Source organism: Pituophis catenifer, unplaced genomic scaffold (assembly GCF_029215685.1).
Source record: "Pituophis catenifer annectens isolate HBS135680 unplaced genomic scaffold, rPitCat1.0.hap2 SCAF_6, whole genome shotgun sequence".
Lineage (NCBI taxonomy): Eukaryota > Metazoa > Chordata > Lepidosauria > Squamata > Colubridae > Pituophis > Pituophis catenifer.
The window spans coordinates 1,558,885-1,579,102 of NW_027256886.1; the positions used below are offsets into that span (position 1 = coordinate 1,558,885).

General features: G+C 45.3%; 1 protein-coding gene across 1 annotated transcript in view; it reads left to right on the top strand.

The window, feature by feature from the left end:
* The window catches only part of NMUR1 (neuromedin U receptor 1), a 78,714-nt gene extending 68,160 nt beyond the window's left edge, over positions 1 to 10,554 (top strand). Inside the window, 2 exon segments of the mRNA XM_070946058.1 lie at positions 3,218 to 4,191; positions 10,154 to 10,554. Of these exon segments, the coding sequence (XP_070802159.1) occupies positions 3,218 to 4,191; positions 10,154 to 10,554 (1,375 nt within the window).
* Positions 10,555 to 20,218: the final 9,664 nt, after the last annotated feature.

Consider the following 20,218-nt stretch of genomic DNA (forward strand, 5'->3'; position numbering starts at 1 on the left):
TCTCCCGTTACGACTGTTCTCGCTTCTTATGATCTTAAATTGGGGAGAAATAGAGTTTCAAAGAAATGGAAATTGGTGGGCAATTGCTAATGTTGACCAGATGTTCAATCACGACAATTTCGTTGTGTCCTGCTGTGGCAATTAATGCCATTCAGTTAAATTTCATTGCAAATGATAATCATACATTTATTGCACCTAAATTGCACATTGTTCTGTTTATTTAGGAATCAGTTTCATTTCTGTGCTTTTTCTCTAAAAAATAGTAAATTTCAATCTTCTGCAAAAGAATTAGATCAGTCCAGGTAATAAAACTGTGTTTATTTGACTTTCAATTTTTATTTTCTTTTCTTTTCCTAATTTCCCAACTGGCTAAAATCAAGAGCTGCGTGTATTTTTTTTAACAAGCAGCAGCTTGCAATTCCGTCTCTCTTCCCCTTTGGTTGGGGGAATTAATATTTTATTGAAAATTGCCACATGTCCACTTTTTAATGCCATGAAAATAATAACAAGCAATGGCATTTTTTTCTGCGGGAAAATTTTATGCACAAAAGAAATTATACGCGGATCATTTCAAGCACTTTGATATTGCTCTGTTTAATTTGGAAAAGCAAGTAATATGTGGGGCTCAAATTTCTTCCCTGACCGTTGATAAAAATAGGATCGCCAACATGGATCGCCAACGTCCAATGACAGATATGGCACAGGAAAAAAAAGAAGAATTTATTCTTTTTTTACTTTGCAAAATGGGGACCGTTGCCAGCATTACAGGAAATTGGCCGTAGATAGTCCTCAACTTACAACCACAACTAACCCCCCAAATTTCCATTGCTAAGCAAAACAATTGTTCAGTGAGATGTGTCCCATTTATGATCTCTCTTTTTTTTTTTGCCACAGTTGTTAAGCGAATCATGCCATCATTAAGTGAATTTGGGGGGGAAAAAAAACCATTGATTTCCTTGTCAGAAGCTGGCTGGGAAGGTTGCAAATGGCGATCACACAACACCGAAACCGTCCTAAATATCAGCCAGTGGCCAAGCATCCAAATTTCGATCATACGACCATGGGGATGTTACAACGGGTGTGAAAAATGATCACAAGTCACTTTTTCAGTGCCGTTGTAACTTTGAGCAATCATCAGTGGTTGTTGTTACCTGAGCCTGTGTCATCGGCAGGAGAGGACTCCGAGAATGAAGGAGAGGAGTTGGCAAGGCCTCCCTCTCCAGGACCCTCCTCTCTGGCAATACCTTCGGTGTCCGCCGAAGGGCAAGAGATAGGGCCGGGGCCAAGCATGTCCACGCAGCCACAGGTGGACAGTGATGAGGGAAATGAGTCTTGGCTGGATCCACGCCAGCGTCGCAGAGATAAGCGCGCGCAACAGAAGAAAAGGCGTGCCCGAGATTAGGCTGAGTCACTGGACCACACCCCACAAGATATAAAAGGGGGTGAGGTGGCCATTCAGACTGCGACGGACAAAACTAACTACTATCGAGTCACATTGCATCTTTAGAAACAACATTATCGGCCTTGGATTTATTTTACGAACTGGACAATTCTTGACTGTGTGTATTTTGTTTATGAGTAAAGTTCTTGGCAAGCAGCTACTGGATTGCTGCCAAGCTTCTTATCGGAAGAATTGGTTGTTTGCCAGTTTATTTAACCCCCGGCTGTCTGTTTGTGTGCGTGTGTGAGACGGGGACAGAACAGTGGTGGGATTCAATCGGTTTGCACCACTTTGGCCGAACCAGTTATTAAATAGCTGGCTGGCCCCTCCCCTCCCCTCCCAGAAGTCCCCACACCCCCCATTTTGGCTCATAGGTAAGTGCAGGGAGACCTACTAGGCCCAAAACGGGACGCAGGGAGCTGCAGCGCTGCCCCCACAGCCCGTTTTTGCTCCCAGGGGGGTGCAGGAGGCGGAGTGCTGCCTGTCACACCCCCTGGCCACACCCACCATGGCCACACCCACCCAGCCGGTCATTAGGGCAGAAAACCGGTTGTTAAATTATTTGAATCCCACCACTCTGGCGGTCCCTAAACGAATCTTTGTAATCAAGGACTTCCTGCACAGGAGGTTGGCCAGCAGTATCCTTGGCTTACAACTACCGCTGGAAGCGGAATTTTCATCATAGAGTTATAGTTGTGAGTTGAGTCGAACCGATTTTATGGCACTTTTTTAGAGGGTGGTTAAGTGAACTGCATGGTTGTTAAGCAAATCACAGGATCTTTAAATGGATCCTATTTTTCCCCACTGGGTGTTATTTTATGCTTTACTGGAAACTGGCCCCACAAGTTGTGATCACGGGGAAATTTTCTGACAGCGAGAACAATTAACCAGTGGAACTGCTTGCCTCCAGAAGTTGTGGGTGCTTCATCACTGGAGGCTTTTAAGAAGAGACTGGACAGCCATTTGTCTGAAACAGTACTATAGGGTTTCCTGCCTGAGCAGGGGGTTGGACTAGAAGACCTCCAAGGTCCCTTCCTACTCTGTTATTGTGATATAGGTAGTCCTCGACTTACAACAGTTCATTTAGTGATTGTTCAAAGTTACAACAACATTGAAAAAAGGGACTTATGACCGTTTTTCACGCTTACGACCATTGCAGCATCCCCCCCATGGTCACATGTTCAAAATTCAGACACTTGGCAACTGACTCCTGTTTATGACGGTGGCAGTGTCCCTGGGGTCACGTGATCCCCTTTTGCGACCTTCTGACAAGCAAAGTCAGCGGGGAAGCCAGATTCGCTTAACAACCGTGTTACTAACTGAACAACTGCAGCGGTTCACTTAACAACGGTGGCAAGAAAAGTCGCAAAACGAGGCAAAGCTCACTTAAGAAATGTTTCATTGAGCAAGAGAATGCGTAAAACGCAGTACCGCAGGCTACTTCTGCTGCCTGCTGGCTGCCTGCAATTTGGCAGTTCGAATCTCACCAGGCTCAAGGTTGACTCAGCCTTCTGTCCTGCCGAGGTGGGTAAAATGAGGATCCAGATTGTTGGGGGCAAGAGGCTGACTCTGTAAACCACTTGGAGAGGGCTGGAAAGCACTGTGAAGCGGTATATAAGTCTAAGTGCTATTGCTATCGATAAGAGAAATGTCCTCAATTGCGGTCGTAAATCGAGGACTCCCTGCCTACTTATATTCTGAAAACTGGCCTTCAGACTTGTCCCCCTTCCACCCCATCCCCGCAGCTTGCTAACTACTTCTCTTCTCTTTCTCCAGCCTGATTCAACGGAGTGGGGGAGACCCAAATTCGCTTAATGACCGCATGATTCCCTTAACGACTGCCATCTTCGGCCAACTGCTCCAAGCTGGACTTCCAATTCGCAACCACCCCATGGAGCTGCCGGGCCTGGTGGCTTCTGGAGACTCGATCAACGGCAGCACGCCGGAGGACAAACTCAGTCCCTTCAACCCCGAGCTGTTGAACATGACGGCCGAGGAACTGCGCGTGAGATACTTGGGTCCCCGCCGGTCGGGTTTCTTCATCCCCATCTGCACTACTTACCTGCTGATTTTTGTGGTGGGGGCCGTAGGCAATATTATCACTTGCCTGGTGATCGTCCAGCACCGCGTCATGCGGACTCCCACCAACTATTACCTGTTCAGCTTGGCCATCTCGGACCTCCTGGTGCTCCTCCTCGGCATGCCGTTGGAGATCTACGAGATGTGGAGCAACTACCCCTTCCTCTTAGGAGCCGGGGGCTGCTGCTTCAAGACCCTGCTCTTCGAGGCCGTCTGCTTCGCGTCCATCCTCAACGTGACGGCCCTCAGTGTGGAACGCTACATTGCCGTGGTCCACCCACTCAAAGCCAAGTACGTGGTGACCAAGAACCACGCCCAGAAGGTCATCCTCATGGTTTGGATCTTCTCCGTCATCTGTTCCATCCCGAACACCAGCCTACACGGGATACAGACTCTCTACGTGCCCGGATGAGGTGTAGTTCCTGATTCGGATACCTGCACTCTGGTGAAGTCGCCCTTGGTCTACAACCTCCTCATCCAGGTGACGACCATCATCTTCTTCTTCATCCCCATGGCCGTCATCAGCGTCCTGTATCTGCTCATCGGCCTGCAGCTGCGGAAGGAGAAGCTGCTGGAGGCCCTGGAGGCCAAAACGGGAAGCCGGTCCGACTACCACAGCGTCCGCCTCCAGCAGAAGAAAGCTCGGCGGAGGCAGGTGACCAATATGTTGTGTAAGTTGAAGGGGAAGCCCCCCCCCAAAGTATCTAGAACCCGGAGTTGGGCGTCTGAAGAGGCTTCCAATTTGGGTTGATGTAGGGAAGAAAATGGGATGCAGTGGCTCAGTGGCTAAGACGCTGAGCTTGTCGATCGAAAGGTCGGCAGTTCAGCGGTTCGAGTCCCTGGTGCCGCGTAACGGGGTGAGCTCCCGTTACTTGTCCCACCTTCTGCCAACCTAGCAGTTTGAAAGCACGTAAAAAACTTCCCAGCAGGCTTCACACCAGCCAAGTCGATGAGGGAAGCTGGATTTGCTTAACGACTGCGCGATTCGCTTAACAACCATGCCAAATAAAGTTGTAAAACTGAGCATGGCCCGCTTAGCAATTCACTCAAGAATTCCTTAGCAATAGAAATTCTGCTCCTAAAATGTCAAAAATCGAGGACAATCTGTATTACAGGTAGTCCTTGAGTTACGACCACAGTTGAGCCCAAAATTTATGTTGCTGAGCGAAACCTTCGTTAAGTGAGTTGGTCCCCTTTTTATCACTTTTCTCGCCACATTTGTTACGTGAAACACCGCAGCTGTTCAATTAGTCACACGGTCGTTAAGCGAATCTGGCTTCACCCGTTGACTTTGCTCATCAGAAGGTCGCAAAAAGGGATCGCGTGACCCCGGGACGTTGCAACCGTTGTAAATGTGAATCCGTTGTCAAAAGCATCCAAATGTAAATCGTGTGACCAGGGGGATGCTGCAATGGTCATGTGTGAAAAATGGTCGTAAGTCACTTTTTTCAGTGACGTTGTAACTTTGAGCCGTCACTAAGTGAAGTGTAAGTCGAGGATTGCCTATATTTCCTCCAGTATTTTATCTATTCCTCTTCTAACCTGTTTATTCAGTTCCAAAACATGCCAAAAACTTGATTCCGAGCAGAATAAAACCTCAGCAAGCCACAAAAAGGAAGGAGAAAAATTGTGAGTACAAGATCAGAGGGCAGAACTGATTAGCAATTCGCCGCAAAGCTTCAGCGCCCATAATCCACTGCTCTTAAGTATTATTGAATGCAAATGCATGCAAATGCATGCAAAGCACTTATCCTCTTTCTATTTTTATAGCTCCGTTTTAATATTCACACGGGATCCGTCCGTATTGCATTTTCGAAATGAAGCCACTAAGAGTCCATTTGATTGCGGAGGCAGACAAATATGTCCATTAATGAAATGCATCCAATTCTGAACCCAAATTCGGTCGCTGTCAGGGGTGAAATGCTGCCAGTTCGGGCCGGTTCGCCCAAATTGGTAGTAAAAAATGCTACCAGTTTGGGCGAATAGGTAGTAAAACAATGCTTTAAAAAAGTAAAAAAAAAAGCAACGATCGCGTGGCACAGCTGATTGTCACAGATGATTGTCGGAACCTTTTTTTTTTTTTTTTTTTTTTACTTTTTAAAGCATTTTTTACTACCTATTTGCCTGAACTGGTAGTAAAAAATGCTTTAAAAAGTTTTTAAAAAGATTCCGACGATCGCGGGCACAGCTGATTGTCACAGCTGATCGTCGGAACTTTTAAAAACTTTTTTTAGTTAAAGAATGCTTAAAAAGTAAAAAAAAAAAAAAAAGGCCACGCCCATCTAGTCACATGATCACCACCATCAAGCCACACCCACCAAGCCACGCCCAGAGAACCGGTAAGGGAAAAATTTTGAATTTCATCACTGGTCGCCGTGATATAAAAAAAATGTTGAAACTCTAGAAAAAAGTACAGAGAAGTTCAACAAAGATGATTGCAGGTAGTCCTCTACCTACGACCACAACGGAGCCCAAAATGTAGGCGGTTAAGTGAGGATTTGTTAAATTTTGCCCCATTTTACGACATAAGTCGAGGACTACCTATAATGGTCTGGAAGGTAAACCATATGATGAACTGTTGCAGGAATTGGGTCTGTCTAGTTTAATGAAAAGAAGGACGGGGGGTGACATGATAGCAGTGTTCCAGTATTTGAGGGGTTGCCACAAAGAAATAGAAATAGAATAACAGAATTGGAAGGGACCTTAGAGGTCTTCTAGTCCAACCCCCTGTTTAGGCAGGAAACCCTATTCTCTAAAGTACCCGAAGGCAGGAAAAGGAGCAATGGATGGAAAGTGATCAAGGAAAGAAGCAACCTAGAAATAAGGACAACTTTCTTGACAGTGAGAACAATTAACCAGTGGAACTGCTTGCCACAAGAAGTTGTGGGTTTTTAAAAAGAGATTGGGCAGCCATTTGTCTGGAATTTTCTAGGACAGGGGTCCCCAACCCCTGTTCCATGGACTGGCACCGGTCACGTCTGTTTTGACCTAGGCTTCCCTAGAAAGTATACAGCGCAATCTTAGTCCTGGAATACCTCTTTAATTAATGTGGCTGTGAATTATTGTCATTCCCAGTCCGAAAGGCTTCTCAAACAGTCTTGCAGGGGAGTGTTTACAAACACCCACCTTATCTCCCTTGGAATGCTGCCAGAGAACTAATTGCCACAGGCAGGGCAAGGCCAAACTTAGCACAGAGTCAAATGGAACTTTTCCACAGCTTTTACCGACCAGATGAACTAATTGCTTCCTGCAAAAGCTCACCTCCCATTCGCTTCTCTTTTATGTCTTATGGGAGGGGCCAATCATCTCCAAGCCTTACTCCCAAGTCGACCCTGTTTCCTTAATTGTTCCTGTCTCCTGGCAGCTCTGTGCATGCTCACACTGGGAACAGGTTCCCGCCGTTCTTCTACCTTGCTGATGTCAGACTCCGGAGGCAGCAAAGAACTACCAGATGGCCTTGGCCCCCCCTCTGCCTCCAACTCAGAGCCCTCGTCCGAGCCTTCCCCAGACTCCAGGACTGGCCCACGTTCCTCCCCAACCTCCTCACTGTCTGAATCGGCTGCCAGCTCTGCTGGCGGGCCACAACAACGACATGCCAAAAACCAGTCCACGCAAACAAGCGAAACCCCATCCATGGGGATGCAGATCTGCGGAAAAACCTCCCTACAAGGAACCAGTCCTTGATGCCCCAAAGATTGGGTGCCTCTGATCTAGGGCAGGGGTCAGCAACCTGCGGCTCTGGAGCCGCATGTGGCTCTTTCATCCCTCTGCTGCGGCTCCCTGTTGCTGGTCAGCTCCACAGTTGATAGGGCTTTCGGTTAGGACAGGTAGAGGAAAAAAGATGCTGCTCTAGGAGGAGACTCTATGGTGGGGGAACTGGACTTCCAGTCGGCAGAGGAAAAAGGACGCCGTGCTAGGAGGAGACTTCCGGTCGGCTCTAGAATTGAACGGGAGCTTCCGGTTAAGACCTTTGTGGCTCTTTGAGTTTTAAGGTTGCCGACCCCTGGCTTGAGCAGGGGGTTGGACTAGAAGACCTCCAAGGTCCCTTCCAACACAGTCATTCTGTTAACTGTACATTTCAGCAGGAGAGCAAAGCGGCTGATTTGAAGATCCCTTTCGAGTACACGCCCAGAACCGTTTGCTTGCTTGAATCATCTTTCACCCCCTACAATTGATTTTCCCCTCCTCAGGAGGGAAGAAACGGCAACAAAATGAAATTGTCAGGTTTCGAGGTCGTCTCAAATAAATTGCATTTCAAACAAGGTCTTTGAAGAAAAACTCCCATTTATTAAGCACGACATTCTAACTCCGACTCCATCGTAGCCAACACTGACTTCCAGACCCAAAACCCTCCCTTTCCGTTCCCCACTCCCCTGCACTCTTTGGCCATCTTCCAAGTCACTCTACCCCTAATCTACTGCTCCAGCTCAAAGGAATTTCCCCCCTCCCCTCCCATCTCCTAGGGGATATTATCTCCAGGGAAAATAAGTAGGTGAAAAGTCAAACGTCCCTTTCCAGATGCCTCCGCTTCTTCTTATGTCAGCACTAGAGTAAATGCAGCTTGAAGTGCTGACAGAAATATTGCAATCAGGCAGAAAATTAGAGGTGGTTAGCAAATGCGAAAATGCAACACCGCAAAAGGTCTTGACATTTTCACAGCCTACATCCCGGTTAAGCTCGAACGACAAGCTGAAGCTGGTAATTGAATTACCAGGTTTAATAACCCTCGGTGTCCCCCGGAGGGAATCCCTCTGTGAGATTGATGAGCGGTTTTGAAATTTAATACATACATAAATAAACAAATATTTTAAAAAATACATCGATCAATCTATCTTCTGAAATTGCCCAATGCAGAGAGCCGCAAACCGACAAACAGGTTGCACAACAACATACAAAGAGGTACGCACAACTGAAGAAAATAGCCCAAGGTTAATACGAACCGAAGGAATTAGAGGATTAGAATCCGTATCTCCTTGATGGTAACTAAGCACTTTCACTGTTTCGCCACTCGGTCTCCCCTTTAATGTTACAATGCGTAGGAGAGAACGTTCTCTTTTTCCGGATCTCGATGCAAGTCCTGATTTTATCTACCTTTGGAAGGTCCTTGGTGCTCTCTGAGCTGAGTGGTTTTCTTGCAAAAGTTTCATGACCCAACTAGGGAACATCATCAGTGCTTGAAGGGGGTGGAATTTGAGGAGAGGAAGAGGAAGGAGGGCTGTGGGGTCCTTGTTGCTCTCTGAGCTTGGTTGTTTTCTTGCAGACGTTTCATGACTTAGCTAGGTAGCATTATCAGTGCTAGAAGGAGTGAGATTTGCGGAGAGGAGGAGAAGGGGACGAGGAGGAAGAGGAAGAGGAAGGAGGGCGGTGGGGTCCTTGGCTGTTTTCTTGCAAACGTTTCATGACCCAATTAGGGAACATCATCAGTTCCAGAAGGGAGTGGGGTTTGTTCTCTTTTTATATACTACCATATTTCCCCAAAAATAAGCCCTCCCCAAAAATATTTAAACGCAGGCACAGCCAGTCCCTGCCATTTCCTCTGGTTAGGATTAGGGAGACAGAGCTGGAAATCAGGTAAGACGGCAAGAGGAGACCCGTCTTGCTCCATGTGCCCCAAAATAATAAGACCTCCTTGAAAATAAGGCCAAGCGCTTATTTCGGGATTCAAAAAAATATAAGACAGGGTCTTATTTTCGGGGAAATACGGTAGTGGCTAGCGCTGTCAATGTCAGTGGAAGTGTTCTTAGTAGTTCTTTGTAGTTCCTTGATGAAATTGCTGTTTACTGTTACATTCTTTGAGTTGTCCAACTGACAGGGCAATTCACTTATATATAAAAAGGGAGCAAACCCTCTTCCCTTCTAGCACTGATGATGTTACCTAACTGGGTAATGAAATGTCTGCAAGAAACAGCCAAGCTCACAGAGTACCAAAAACTCCACAGTCGTCGTCCTTCTCCTCCTCCTCCTCCTCCTTCTCCTCCTCCTCCTCTCCACAAACTCCACTCCCTCCTAGCACTGATGATGTTTTCTAGTTTGGTAATGAAATGTTTTTTCATTACTAAATTCATTTCACCGCATCTGTGAGGGACGCAGTGGCTCAGTGGCTAAGACGCTGAGCTTGTCCATCGAAAGGTCGGCAGTTCGGCGGTTCGAATCCCTAGCGCCGCGTAACGGGGTAAGCTCCTGTGACTTGTCCCAGCTTCTGCCAACCTAGGAGTTAGAAAGCAGGTAAAAAATGCAAGTAGAAAAACAGGGACCACCTTTGGTGGGAAGGGAACAGCGTTCCATGCGCCTTTGGCGTTGAGTCATGCCGGCCACATGACCATGGAGACGTCTTCAGACAGCGCTGGCTTTTTGGCTTTGAAATGGAGATGAGCACTGCCCCCTAGAGTCGGGAACGACTAGCACAGATGTCCGAGGGGAACCTTTACCTTGACCTTAATGAAATATCTGCAAGAAAACAGCCAAGCTCAGAGAGCCCCAAGGATCCGTCAGTTCAATCCCGAGCTATTATTTCTATTCTTTTCGATTCTTCTCTGTCGATCGGCTAGAACGGAGGACCTTCTGTCCAATCAGCCAATCGATCCAAAGGATCCTCTGTCTCTAACTTTGCTTTCCCGTCCTTCTCCCCCTCAGTCATGCTGGTGGTCGTGTTTGGCATCTGCTGGGCCCCCTTCCACACCGACCGTCTCGTCTGGAGCTTCGTCACTCACTGGACGGACCAGATGCAACGCATGTTCCAGTACGTTCACATCCTCTCGGGGGTCTTCTTCTACCTGAGCTCGGCCGCCAACCCCATCCTCTACAACCTGATGTCCAGCCGCTTCCGCGAGATGTTCAAGGACGTGATGTGCCACAGGCGGTCCCAGAAATGGAGGTCCCACAAGCGCTCGCCCAGCAGCCTGCGCACCACCGTCCGCAGCACCGTTTTGGAGCACATCCCAGGAAGCCATGGGCTGCCCCTGTCTGACATGGAGGACAACGAAGGGAGCCCAGCAGGAGACAACATGGCTGAACAAGAAGACCCGTATCTCTGAGGGCTTTCCCAACGGGTCGGTCTCCTTGGCGGCCTTCATGCCAGGAGCTAAAAGCTTGTGGTGAGAATTACGGGAAGTCCTCGAGTTCGTTTAGTGACTGTTCAAACTTACAACGGCATTGAAAAAAAGTGACTCATGACCGTTTTCCACACTTAACGACCGTTGTCGCATGCACCTTGGTCCTGTGATCAGAATTCAGACCCTTGGCAACTGACTCATATTTATGACGGTTGCCGTGTCCCCAGGAGTTTGACGACTTTCGGACAGCCATTTGTCTGAAAAGGGTAGAGGGTCTCCTGCTGGAGCAAGGGGTGGGACTAGAAGACCTCCAAGGTCCCTTCCAACTCTGTTATTGTGATACAGGTGGTCGTCGACTTACAACAGTTCATTTAGGGATCATTCAAAGTTACAACGGCGCTGAAAACACGGACTTATGGACATTTTCCATACTTATGGCCAGATGCTTGCAAAATTTGGATGCTTGCAAATTGGCTTATATATGTTGCAGCGTCCTGGAGGGTCAAGTCACCCCCCTTTTTGCGACCTTCTGACAAACAAACTCAATGGAGAAGCCGGATTCGCTTAACAACCGGGTTACTCATTTAACAACGGCAGTGATTCACTTAACAACCGTGACAAGAAAAGTCATCAAATGGAGCAGAACTCACTTAACAACTGTCTTGCTTAGCCGTGGAGATTTTTGGATTCAATTGTGGTCATAAGTCGAGGACTACCTTCAATTCCTACTACGGAAGAACGGTTGCAGAAGCTGATGGAGTTGGCCTGCAATGGCAAAAACTGACTACTTTGCTTAAAGAAAAGAATATAAGTACTTTTATTTCCATGTGGAAACCGCTTCTGAACTTTGTGCTTGAGGTGGAAAAGAATGTAACTCTTAATTTTGGGTTTTACAGATTAGATTTTTATAGAAATGGCTGGTTCACACTATTACGGTAAAACAAAAACTTGTGATTTGTGGTCCATGCCTTATTCTACTGTAACAGAGAGGGTTGGAAGTCAATGGTTTTTTTTTTCTTTTTCTTTCCCTATCCTTCCTCACTTTTCTCTCCTCTTTTCCCTTTCCCCTCACTGTCCTCTTATTTGCTTTTGTATTTTATAATACCTTATAACTTAATAAAAATTTAAAATGTCATAAATCGAGGACTACCTGTACAGATTAACAGAGCTGGAAGGGAGCTTGGAAGTCTTCTAATTCAACCCCCTGGTCAAGCAGGAGACCCTATACCATTCCGGACAAAAGCAGTGATGGGATTCAGCCGGTTCAGGCCGGTTTGAGCTGGTATGGAAGAACCGGTAGTTAAATTGCTGGTTGGCTCTGCCCCTCTCCACCCCGCCCCTTCCAGGAGTTCCCACATGTGCCATTTTGGCTCCCAGGTAGGCCCAAAATGGGGCGCGGGGGGGCAGTGTGCCCCCCCAGCAGCCCGTTTTTACTCCCAGGAGGCTGCAGAGAGGCCTACTAGGCCCAAAATGGGCGCAGGGGTGGGCAGCGTATCCCCCTCCCCCTTGTGGCCTGTTTTTGGTCCCTGGGGGTGCAGGAAGCCAAGTGCTGCCTGTCACACCATCATGGCCACGCCCACCCAGCTGGTCATTAGGGCAGAGAACCGGTTGTTAAATTATTTGAATCCCATTACTGGACAAAGGGCTGTCCAGTCTCTACTTTAAAAACCCCCAACGATGGAGCTCCCACAACTTCTGGAGGGAGCCATTTTCTGGATTCGCTCCTGTTCTGTCCCCGTACCACACACGCACCCCCACAGACGGCCCGGAGTTAATAAGCCACACGACAAAACTCTTTGAAGATAAAGTTGGCAGCAACCCAGTGGCTAGCTGCCAATTCAGACTTTACTCACACAAAACAAAGATTAGACTGCAAGCATTCCGATAAAACAGGCAGAGTTTCAACAATACAAGGATTAATCCAAATGCAGTCCGATAAAGCAGGCAAAATCCAGTAACGCAGAGATCATGGATTATTTCCAGTTTTTGCTCGTCACAAACTGAACCGGCCACCACACCCACATTTATACCCTGTGGGGTGTGGTCCAGTGACTCAGCTAATCTCTGACATGCCTTCCCCTCTGCTGCGCACGCTTCTCCCTGCGCCTCTGCCGAGGGTCCAGCCAGCACTTACCTTATTTGTCACTGTCCACCTGTGGCTGCGGGGACGTGCTTGGCTCTGAGCCTATCGTTTGGCCTTCGGTGTCCTCCGGAGGCATTGCCAGAGAGGAGGGTCCTGGAGAGGGAGGCCTTGCCAACTCCTCTCCCTCACTCTCAGAGTCTGCATCTGTCGATAGCCCAGGCTCAGGCAACGGAGCCACAACAGCTCCATAGATTGGACCGTCCACGACAAACCAAGTTCATACAGTAGCTAGTAACAGCGGCGATCCGGCTTTAATCTAACCAAGCACAGCAATTTGTGTGAATGCAACCGCTAGACCCGTGATGGCGAACAGGAGGCATGCGTCGCCATATTGGTGGGGACGCGTGGTCAGCTCTGATTTTCGGGCCTTCTGGGCCCATCAGAGTAGGGAAACAAGCTGTTTCCTGCCTCCGGAGGGCCTCGGGTGGTGGTGGGGAAGGCCCGTTTTTCTCTCTCCCCAGCCTCCAGAGCCTTTCTAGGAGTCTGGGGAGGGCGAAAACGGCCTTCCCCACCCCCGGAGGCTGAAAATGACCCATTTTTGCCTCCGTGGGCCTCCAGGGAGGTGGGGAAGGCCGTTTTTGCCCTCCCCAGACTCCTAGAAAGGCTCTGGAGGCTGGAGAGAGCAAAAAACAGGCCTACCATGCCATCGCATGCCAGGAGCGTGTGTGTGTGTGTGTCATGTGCACATGCGTGGAGGCAGGGCGCATAGAATTATGGATGTGGGTATGCGCGTGCGCAGCCCCCCCCCACTCCTGGCAAAAAGGTTAGCCATCATTGCGATAGACCCTTAAACTGGATTAAAGGTGAGGTGTGAACATGCTTAAGGGAATCTAAGCAGTTTGGGGACAGAGTCCTGATATTTTGGCTTACGACTCCAAGGTCAGAGAAGATGGCTGCCATGGCATAAAGAATAAATTACTCTTCCTGTGAAAATTGTGTTGTTCTTCCTTTACGGACAGTCCTTGACTTACAACAAATTGTTTACTAACAGTTAAGACATAAGCGACTTAGAACCGTTAAATCCTAAGGAAGTATTTCACACTCACGACCCTTGCAGCAGCTCCATGATCGCATGATCAAAATTCGGACACGTGGTAACTGACTCATATTTATGACGGTTGCTGCGTCCCGGGGTCACACGATCCCCTTACGCGACCTTCGGACAAGCAAAGTCAACGGGGAAGTCAGATTCACTTAACAACCGTATTACAGGTACTCCTTGACTTACAACACTTCATTCAGTGACCATTTGAAGTGACAATGGCACTGGAAAAAGTGATTTACGAGCGTTTTTCACACTTAACGACCGCTATTGCATCCCCAAAATTTAGATGCTTGGCCACCGACTCACATTTATGACCATTGTCCTGGGGTCACGTGATCTCCTTTTGTGGCCTTTAGGCAAGCAAAGACAACAGGGAAGCCAGATTCATTTAACAACCATGTTCCTAATTGAACAATGACTGATTCACTTAACAACGGTGGCAAGAAGGGTCGTAGAATGGAGCAAATTCCCTGAACTAATGTCTCCCTTAGCAACAAAAAATTGGGGCTCAGCTGTGGTCGTACATCAAGGACTACCTTGACTAAACAACTGCAGTGATTCGCTTAACAACGGTGGCAAGAAATGTCGTAAAATGGGGCAAAATCAGGGCTGAAATGCTACCGGTTCAGACTGGCTCGGCCAAACCGGTAGTAAAAAATGTAAAAAGAAAAGTTCCAATGATCAGCTGAGCGACGCGCGATAGTGCGAACTTTTTTTAAAACTTTTTTAGCATTTTTTTTACTACTGGTTCTCCAGAAAGTGCTTTTAAAAGTGCTTTAAACTTTTAAAAGTGCTTTAAAAAGTTTTTTTTAAAAAGTTCCAACGATCGCGAGTCGCTCAGCTGATCGTCAGAACTTTTTTTTTTTTCTTACTTTTTAGGCATTTTTTTTACTACCGGTTCAGGCAAATAGGTAGTAAAAAATGCTTTAAAAAAGTTTTTTAAAAGGCTCCGACAATCACAGCTGGGCGGCGCGATCGCTGGAGCTTTTTTTTTTTTTTTTTACTTTTTTAAAGCATTTTTTTTACTACCTATTTGCCCAAGCCGGTAGTAAAAAAATGCTTTTAAAAGTAAAAAAAAGGTACCGATGATCGTGCGGCACAACTGATCACCCCCCCACCCCGTGCTGTTCTACTTACCTTCCCAAGTCTCCTTTTGGTGTGCACTGTGTGTAGTAAACCGGTTCAGATTTCACCTCTGGGCAAAACCTACTTAACATCTATCTCAATATTAGATAGAGCCTTGGTGGCGCAGCAGATTATAGTGCTGTTAACTAGCACCAGCTGCCTGCAATTATTGCGAGTTCAAATCTCACCAGGCTCAAGGTTGACTCAGCTTTCCATCCTTTCGAGGTAGGTAAAATGAGGACCCGGATTGTGGGGGGCATTAAGCTGACTTTGTATAAAAAAAAGAACACTGCTTGGGGGGCCCCCCGAAAGCCCTACTAAGCAGGTATATACAAAAGTATGAAGGCTATTGCTTAACGCATTGTAAGCCGCCCTGAGTCTCCGGAGAAGGGCGGCATATAAATCGAACCAATAAATAAATAAATATTTGGGGTTGAACTGTGGTCATAAATTGAGGACCCGCTGTATCTTTCAGGTGTTCCCTTTGGAATTTCCACCCATTCCCAACCAGCAAGAGAAAATACAAATATTTCTCTTGCTTTCCTTCACCTTGGCTTGGTTGATTCACAATTGCTCGCCGGCCAATAAATAAAAGTAATAAAGCGCATTTTATTATCTAACGCCTCCGGTGTGTTTCAGATAGCCTCAAGGTGATTTCAATGCAATTGGGTTCAAGAAATATATCTTAATTAAAGAAGGACGTTTTCATTTAGTAGCACCCGGGATTTCACACAGGCAGACACACATAAACCATTTTTTTTCCCATTTGGCTTTTCTTTACCTTGCCTGTCTTTTCGTACAGGAAGTCCTCAACTTACGACCACGATTGAGCCCGAAATTTCTCTTGCAGAGCAAAGCAGTCGTTAAGTGAGTTCTGCCTTATTTCACGGCCTTTTCTGGGCACATTTCTTAAGCGTATCACCTGCCGTCGCTAAGTGAATCCGGTGTCCCCTATTGAAGCTGGCTGGGAAGCTCGCCAATGGCGATCACACGTTGCAACCGTTATAAATACAGGCCGGTTGCCAAGCACCCAAATTTTGATCACGTGACTATAAGGATGGTGCAACGGTCGTAAATGCGAAAACCGGTTATAAGTCCCTTTTTTCAGTGCCGTTGTAACTTCGAACGGTCACTAAATGAACTGTTGTAAGTGGAGGACTACCTGTATTTTGTTCTATTCTTGGAATAAATCTGGGTGGGCTGAAAGAAATTGCAGGATGAAACACTTCATTCAAATTAAATCTCATTTCCTCCTCCAAACCCTTCTGGTGCATAGTTAAGCATAGGTAGTCTTTGACTTACGACCACAATGGAGCCCACAATTTCTGTTGTTCAGTGAGACATTTGTTAAGTGAGTTTTGCACTGTTTTACAACCTTTCATGCCAGGGTCATTAAGTGAATCACTGCAGTTGAAAAGATAGTCACCCGGTTGTTAAGCGAATCTGGCTTCCCCCCCTTGACTTTGCTTGCCGGAAGGTCGCAAAAGGGGATCACGTGACACCCCCCCCCCGGACACTGCAACCGTCGTAAGTATGAGTCAGTTGCCAAGCGTCTGGATTTTGATCACGTGATCCTGGGCATGGTGCAAAGGTCAAAGGTTTTAAAGAAGAGATTGGACAGCCACCGGTCTCAAACTGTATAGGTTTTCCTGCTTAAACGGGGTTGGACTAGAAGACCTCCAAGGTCCCTTCCAACTCTATTCTGATTAATTGATCTTCAACCAGGCTAAAGGGGCTGTGTACAAGATGGATAGCTGTTCTGCCCCAGCTCCGGATTCCCAAGGATTATGACACACACCAACGGTCCTTATCAAAGTTATAACGTACCAAGAATAAACAAAGTCCGGCAAAGGTTGGCAACCAGCCCAGAAAACAAGATACGGTAAGACACTCACTCTCCAAAAATGCTCTGTAATGCACGTTGTTTCCAGCAAGAAATTACTAACTGCATGTGACTTAAATAGGCTAAGGGAGTGGCCAATTATCCTCAAGCCCTACTCTCGAGTAGACCTCCTCCTCCTGAGTAACCACTCCTGCCTTTTGGCAGCCCTGCGTGCTCGAGCATTGAGGAGAGGCTCCCCCACTTCGCTCTCTCCACTTGAAGGAGCCTCTGGAGGTTCTGAAGGCCCAGGCTGAGTCTCTCTGCCTCTGGCACCACATCCTCTTCAGCCTCCTCGCTGTCCGACGCGAGCACCGGCTGCGCAGGCTGCTGGCGCGACACCAAACCACCCTCCTCATCGTTGGGATCAGCCACGATCCGCGAGATCATCAGAGGCTGGTTTTTTTTTTACTTTTAAAGCATTTTTTCTACAGCCAAAGAGGTTGCAGAAAAAAATGCTTTTAGAAGCCTCTGACGATCCCAGCTGAGTTGCCTGATCGTCAGAGCCTTTTAAAAGCATTTTTTTGGCTGAAGAGGTTGTAGAAAAAATGCTTTTAAAAGTAAAAAAACCCAGCCTCTGATGATCTATCTCGCGGCTCAGCTGGGCGGGGGGGTGGCGCAGGGATTTTTGCTCCTGGTTCTCCGAACCACCCACCGCCATCGCTACCGGATCGGGCGATCCGGTCCAAAACCAGGAGCATTTCACCCCTGCCTACATGGTCCCGGAAGGACCCTATTATTCTGAGTACCAGTAATTTCTAACTTTCAAATGAGATTTCTTCCCCCATCTCTGCTGCTAACGGCTGATGATTTCTGGATTTTAATTCTTCTTCCTTATTACGTTCTTGATCGGGAGTTATGACAGACTAGAGAGCCCTTCAGGCTAAGGATTCCTAATTTACTCAGGTTATGCAACAGTCCTGATTAGCATTAGATTCAGGATGAATGAAAAACTGAGCAGATTCACCTCAACCGTCTTGTTTCTGAAGAACTTCTTCCTGCTCTTTAATTATATCCAATCACATCTTATTTCTCTTCTTATTCTTATATTGTTTCTTAATCCCCCAACTAGGAAACAGAAGCTGCTTTTGGTGATTTATTTACAAAGGGGAGAAAAAAGCTCCATCTGCGCCTTATCCATCTGCTAGTGTAGTGGAATGGAAGGACTAAAAAACATTCCCAGGTCAGTCAGAGACAGCTTTATTGCGCAAGGTTCAGAGCCAGATTTGTACCTGAAGCTTTGAACAACCAAAGAACTCTGATACAATGGTTTTTATACATTTCTAAGACAAAGGATTCAGTGAGATCATACATTTTCCACATATGGTTAATCATGAGATCATACATCCGATTTTTTCTTCTATGGTTACATACACTGGATAATAAGTTCATCTAATTACTTAAAGCATTAATCTTAGTTTACAAAATTATCTTAGCCACACAACTTTTCTTAAGTGCTCGGAGTTGCTAATGGGAGAGTTACTACTATCCTTGGGTAAATTCATTGGATTAAGTAACTCTTTGTAACATATAGGTCTTTGTGTCATTCACAGTCAGGTCACTCAGATGTTTTTCCATATAGCAGTCCTTTCCGTGACATCTAGGTCTCAGAAGATATATTACCACTTAAAGGGGTTTAACTGTTTGTTAATGTAATTTCCAACAAGCACTTTCCTCTCTTATAATAATGTGAATAGAGAGGGTCTCTCAGAGTTCATGCATCCAAGCACGTCTTCCCCTTATAATAATATGAATAGATAGGGTCCCCCAGAGCCCCTATATCTGACTCTGTATGATTCCTATTTTATTCACATTATTTCTTTTATCTACATTATTCTTTATTTGCTCTTTACCTCACTAGATTTTGCATGCGGAAGATATCTCTTAGCAATCAATCAATATTCATATTGATAGAGCAGTTGTCTTAGCTGTTGTGAAGTCAAAATCCCCTGGCCAAATGATAAAAGTTGGTTTGAAGCATCAGAGGTTCATTTGGCAGTCCGGTTTAGGGATAAGTCTGTCAACAGGATAGGCATTGATTGATTGATTGATTGATTGATTGATTGATTATGTACCATCAAGTCATTTTCTATTCCTTCATGGCTTCTGGGATTCTGGGAGTTGAAGTCCACCTATCTTAAAGTTGTTCAGGTTGAGAAATAAAGAAACTTTATTTCTTCGCTGTCTTACTGACAGTTAGAACAATTCATCAGTGGAACGACTTGCCTCCAGAAGTTGTGAATGCTCCCAACACTGGAAATTTTTAAGAAGATGTTGGATAACCATTTGTCTGAAGTGGTGTAGGGTTGGACTAGAAGACCTCCAAGGTCCCTTCCAACTCTGCTATTCTATTCTATTCTATTCTATTCTATTCTATTCTATTCTATTCTATTCTATTCTATTCTATTCTATTCTATTCTATTCTATTTTATTCTATTCTATTCTATTCTATTCTATTTTCTATTCTATTGTACTATTTTTTTCTATTCTATTTTCTATTCTATTCTATTCTATTCTATTCTATTCTATTCTATTCTATTGTACTATTTTTTTCTATTCTATTTTCTATTCTATTCTATTCTATTCTATTCTATTCTATTCTATTCTATTTTCTATTCTATTGTACTATTTTTTTCTATTCTATTCTATTCTATTCTATTCTATTCTATTCTATTCTATTCTATTCTATTCTATTCTTCATTCCAATATTTATTCTATTCTATTATTCCATTCCATTCCATTAATAATTGCATTATAATCTATTCTATTCTATTCTATTCTATTCTATTCTATTCTATTCTATTCTAATTTTCATTTCATTTTATTTTTCATTTTATTTAATTTATATACTGCCCTACTCCCGAAGGACTCAGGGCGGTGAACAGGCACAGGATAAAACACATAGAATACAAAAATTTAAGAGCAGAAGTAAAATCGAATTAAATCAATTTAGCCCAAGACAAATTTAAAACCCCAGGTTAAGAACAAATTAAAATTTACATTAAAATTTACATTAAAAAGATTCTATTCTAATTAAATTAAAATTCTATTCTATTCTATTCTATTCTATTTTCTATTCTATTCTATTGTACTCCTATTTTATTTTATTCTATTCTATTCTTCATTCCAATATTTATTCTATTCTATTATTCCATTCCATTAATAATTGTATTCTATTCTATTCTATTCTATTCTATTCTATTCTATTCTATTCTATTCTATTCTATTCTATTCTATTCTACTGCACATACAGGTGGTTTTTGCCTTACAACTATTCACTTAATGACTGTCTGACGTTGCAGTGACATTGTACAGGTAGTCCTCAACTTACGACCACAACTGAGCCCAGAATTTAGGCTGCTGAGTGAGCAATTTGTTAAGTGAGTTTTGCCCCATTTTACGACTTTTCTCGCCACATTTGTTAAGTGAATCACTGCGGTTGTTAAGTGAGTAA